This window comes from Triticum aestivum, chromosome 7B (genome assembly GCF_018294505.1).
Source record: "Triticum aestivum cultivar Chinese Spring chromosome 7B, IWGSC CS RefSeq v2.1, whole genome shotgun sequence".
In the NCBI taxonomy this organism is placed as follows: domain Eukaryota; kingdom Viridiplantae; phylum Streptophyta; class Magnoliopsida; order Poales; family Poaceae; genus Triticum; species Triticum aestivum.
The window spans coordinates 148,563,084-148,567,908 of record NC_057813.1 but is presented as its reverse complement, the minus strand read 5'-3'; the positions used below and the strand labels follow the sequence as shown (position 1 = coordinate 148,567,908).

The 4,825-nt window shown below is 57.2% G+C and overlaps 1 protein-coding gene across 1 annotated transcript; it reads left to right on the top strand.

Annotated features, from left to right (window-relative positions):
- The first annotated feature begins 933 nt into the window (after positions 1-933).
- Positions 934-4,251, top strand: LOC123161199 (uncharacterized). Its single transcript, XM_044579048.1, has one exon. The coding sequence runs from the start codon at positions 1,000-1,002 to the stop codon at positions 3,715-3,717; it is 2,718 nt and encodes a 905-aa protein (XP_044434983.1). The 5' UTR covers positions 934-999; the 3' UTR covers positions 3,718-4,251.
- Positions 4,252-4,825: the final 574 nt, after the last annotated feature.

The window sequence follows — 4,825 nt, the reverse complement described above, 5'->3', positions numbered from 1 at the left end:
GCCTTAAAATAATCTTCAGTAATCCAGTAAACAAAGCCCTAAAATGAAACGGCCCTAAAATCTAACAACCCTTTAACAAACACAAAGATGCACTGTTTGTAGCCCTAAAATCTCAATCCAGTGAATGCAGTTACATGGAAGAGAGGGGTGGAGGGGGGTGGACGAGGAAGAAATCTTACCACACGCCGCCGAACCCTGAAGCCCACTGATGGCCTTCTCCAACGCCGGAAGCCCTGATCTTGCGTGCTAGGGCCGCCGCCGCACGACGCTCAAGGTCCCACTCCGGCGGCGAAGGGGGCGAAGGGGATCGCTCCGGTGAAGGAGCTCGCTGCGTCGGCAAACTACTGCTGCCGAGCCAGTTGTCTACCTTCGAGAACCCATCACCATCGCCTCCAGTCCCTCCGCCTCCTGCTGACTCGTCGCCGCCGCCGCTAGGTTTAGCCGCCGCCGTCATCGCAGGAGAGAGAGAGAGAGACGGGGGAGAAAGAGGGGAGAATGGGCCAAGCAGACTGAGACGGGAATGCTTTGACCACGCGCGTGCCCTAACGGCCGTCAAACCGTGCGCCGTCTGGTTTCTGCGACGTGGCACCTGACGGGTGGGCCAGCCCTGTCAGAAATCGGGTTAACTGCGGCAAAGCGGTCATTTGTTTTTATTGCGAAAATTTACAAAAAAAGTGGTGGATTTTTGGGACGCGCAACAAATGTGGTGGCAATCTGGTGCTTAAACTTCAAATGTGGTGGTTTTTTGCAATTCACTTCCTATGGGATGGCCTAGAACAGATTTAATTATGTTGGCCGCGCAAGAGGGGTGGAACGTTCAATGAACACGGCGTCCTGAGTTAGTCAGCACGTGTTGACGTAGCTGTAGGCTCGTAGCTCAAGGGTTTATATATGCAGCGGCACGAGCGCACCCATCCATCGGCACACCATCTTCCTCCCACGCTTGCAATCTTGCACCAAAGATAACAGAGATAGAGCTCACTGCCCGTGGCTAGGAAAATGGCGACGTCGACCGAGAAGGTGAAGTTCGACACCGGAGCGGCGGCGGCGCCCAAACAAGAGCCGTCGTGGGAGTACCACCTGCGGAAGTACCTGATGCTGCTGGCCACGCTGGTGGCCACGGCGACGTACGCGGCGGGGCTCAGCCCGCCCGGGGGAGTCTGGCAGGAGTCCGGCCTCGACGGAGAAGGACGCTCCCACGAGGCCGGCGACCCGGTCCTCTACCACTCTCCGCGGTACCTCGCCTTCTTCTACTTCAACGCGACCGCCTTCGCGGCGTCGCTCGTCGTCAACCTCCTCCTCCTCGTGCTCAACGAGAGGCGGACGGCGTGGCTCGCCGTGCTCCGGTTCGTCATGGTGCTGGACCTGCTCGGCCTCATGGGGGCCTTCGCCACCGGGAGCTGCGAGGACCTGCCGACCACCGTGTACGTCTCCACGCTGGTCGTCGCCCTCGCCGCCTACGTCGGCATCCACATCCTCCTGGCCACCTACGCGCCACCGGAGGCCGGCGAGACCTCCCCCTCGCAAGTGGTGGTGCGCGAGAAGGAGAGCCCGGATGACGCGCTCAAGCTCAAAGAGCAGCGCAAGGTGCTGCTGCTGCTCGCGACGTTCGCGACCGGCATCTCGTACGCTGCCGGACTGAACCCGCCCGGTGGCTTCCTTGGCGAAGCCGAGGGCAGACACGAAGCTGGCGACCCGATGCTGAAGGTCCACCAGTCGGCTCGTCTGATGGCCTTCTTCTACTGCAACACCACGGCGTTCGTCGCGTCGCTGCTCATCATCGTGCTGCTCCTGGGACGACGGCTGCAGAGGTACTACGCGGATCTGCAGATGTACGGGTTCATCCTCGTCGTGCTGCTCGGCCTCCTGGGCGCCTACGCCGCCGGGAGCTCGAGGAAGGCCGACACGACGGCCTACGTCGTCGTGCTCGTCGCCGCGGTCCTCGTGTACATCCTCCTCGTGATGGTGGTCATGGTGCTCGTCCCGGATCCTCTCAAGAGCAGCGGCTCCTGGCTAAGACTCAAGAGCATCTCCGCGCGCGCGTCACACTGGCTGCAACAACGCGGGTGCCACCAGAACCAGACCGATAGTCAAAGCTCATCGCCGGCGCGTGAGTTGCTGGCAACATCAGGCGGCGGGTGGCAAGGGAGCCTCGCCAACGAGGTGGACACAGGCAACAAGAACGAAGGCATCGAGAAGGCCAAATCTCTGATCCTGCTGCTCGCCACTCTCGCCGCCACCATCACTTACCAAGCGGGCATGGACCCGCCCGGCGGCGTGTGGTCGGACGGCGACCCGGAGGCTGTGCCACCAGGCTACAAGGCCGGCGACCCGATCCTCCTGTTCAGGCACGCTGCTCGGTACAAGGCGTTCTTCTACTGCAACTCTACCGCGTTCGTCGCGTCCTTGGTCGTCATCCTCATGGTCCAGAACAAGAGCCTGATGAGCGGGCACGCGCTCGAGGTGGCCATGATACTGGACCTGTTTGGCCTCATCGGCGCCTACGCCGCCGGGAGCTGCCGCGACGTGAGCACCTCCATCTACGTGGTCGCCTTGGCGGGCGCCGTCCTGGTGTACGTGGTGATCCATGTCGTCTTCTTCACCCTCGACAACGAGGACCTGAGCGACGAGGAGAAGAGAAGGATCGACAAGCGGCGCAAGCGGCTGCTGCTCCTGGCCATCCTGGTGGCCACCATCACCTACCAGGCCGGGCTCACCCCGCCGGGAGGCTTCTGGACCAAAGATGGCCCCAAATACAGTGCGGGTTCCCCAGTCCTCGAAGACCACGACGAATACCGGAGAAGGTACCTGGCGTTCTTCTACTGCAACTCGACGAGCTTCATGGCGTCCATCGCACTCATCGTCATGCTCGTGAACCCGAACCTGTACCGGCCGGGCATACGGTGCTACGCGCTCTACGTGTGCATGGTGGTCGCCCTGTTCGGCCTGATGGGCGCCTACGCCGCCGGGTGCGCCCGGCAGCTGCGCACGTCCATCTATGTCTTCGTGCTCGTCGGCGCGGTCGTCGCCTTCATAGTCGTGCAGCTGCTTGTGTTCTTCAAGTTCTTCGAAAGCTGCGCCACCCTCGACGGAGAAAACGGCTCCTCCTCTGGGTCAAGCGCCGCCGCAGGCAGCAGCAGTAAGGCAAACACGCCGTCTTCCTCCAGGCCACGACGAAGTAGCTCACCCAAGCCCAGGCCCAGCACGGAGGCGACTTCCAGCCGGCGGAAGTACCTGATGCTGCTGGCGATCCTGGCGGCAAGCGTCACCTACCAGGCCGGCCTGAAGCCGCCGGGCGGCGTGTCGGAGCGATGGGCCACCGCGGGGAACCCGTTGCTGCGCGGGAGCGACCTCGCCCGGTTCCGGGCCTTCTTCTACTGCAACTCCACCTCCTTCGTGGCGTCGGTGGTGGTTATCGTGCTGCTGCTGCAGGAGTCCCTGCAGGACCACGCCCTGCTGCTCTACGCCATGAACACGGCGATCGTGCTGGACCTGCTGGGCCTCCTGGGCGCCTACGCCGCCGGGAGCAGCCGGGAGTGGGACACGTCCGGGTACGTCATCGCGCTGACCGCCGCCGTGCTCGCCTACGTCGGCATCCACCTCGTGCTCTGGATGCTGGGCGGCCGGAGAGGCCGAGGGAGAGTGGCCAGTATCCCGCAGCAACTGCTGCCCGCTGAGCCAAAAGAAACAAGGAGATGTTCGTCCTCCCCGTGCTGAAGCTCACAGCGCCGTTTTTGGTTAGCTGTTGAATTGCTGATTGGCATCCCGCCATGCATGTCCTTCAAATGGTTATTTCGGGAAGAACAGATGCACGGATACTATGAATCTGTAGATGACACGTTCAGTTAACTGAAACGAAGAAGATAACACGTTCAGTTAACTGAAACGAAGAAATGATGCAAGAACGACATGAAGGGGTACGCGCGCAGCTTGTATCCTCGCGACCTTGCCTAACCGAATTGCTATTTCACATTTAGATGTGAAATACTTACCGCACATCTAACTTCAGAACCATTGGATCTTGTGTGTCTTTAATATTCGTTTTGCTAATGGGTCTGTCTAGATCTCAGTCGACTTAGACTTTGCGAAGTCTAAGTCGACTAACCTAATATATAATTTGATCGCACGATTTAACTTCGCTCGCATGGCTGGAGTCAGTTTCCCTGTTCGTTATGTGTTGGCCTCCGTTGGCCTTTGTTGGCTCACCACGTGGGCTGCTGTTGGGCTGTGTTGACATTGTCCATTTGTTGTGCTGTGCTTTTTTGTTTTTTTATTTGTGCTTTTTACTGGAATTGCTAGAACATTGTCCCGTTGGTGTATTGCTACACAGCACAATGTAGCTCTTATATTTTACGCTAGCATCGCTAATGCTCTGTTCCTTCTTTTTATGTCATCTTCTTTTTTTTATCTTTTTTACAAAAGGTATTTTGTATTTTTAAATGATAAAGAAATATTTAATGCAACAAAGAAAAAAATAAAAACAAACAAAATATAAAGAAGAAGACAATTTAATTGTCTGTGACCAACGAATAACTATATGTGGCCGACTAGTGTGCAAATGGGTGTCAATATTACTTTGGAAGGGGAAACAGTAATTTGCATGCGAATAACATGTAATTGTGTGCGATATGTAATTGTGTTCGATCGAGGACATGCAATTGCATGCGGCTGACATGTGTGCAACTGCGTAGCCAGACAAGCAACTCATGCGGCCGACTTGTGCGCCACCTGATGCAAAATAATAAAAAAAGAAAAATAATTAAGTTTGCTGGCAAATATTTAAAATATGAATTTGAATCTCCCCTCATCCCTCACAAAACAATCA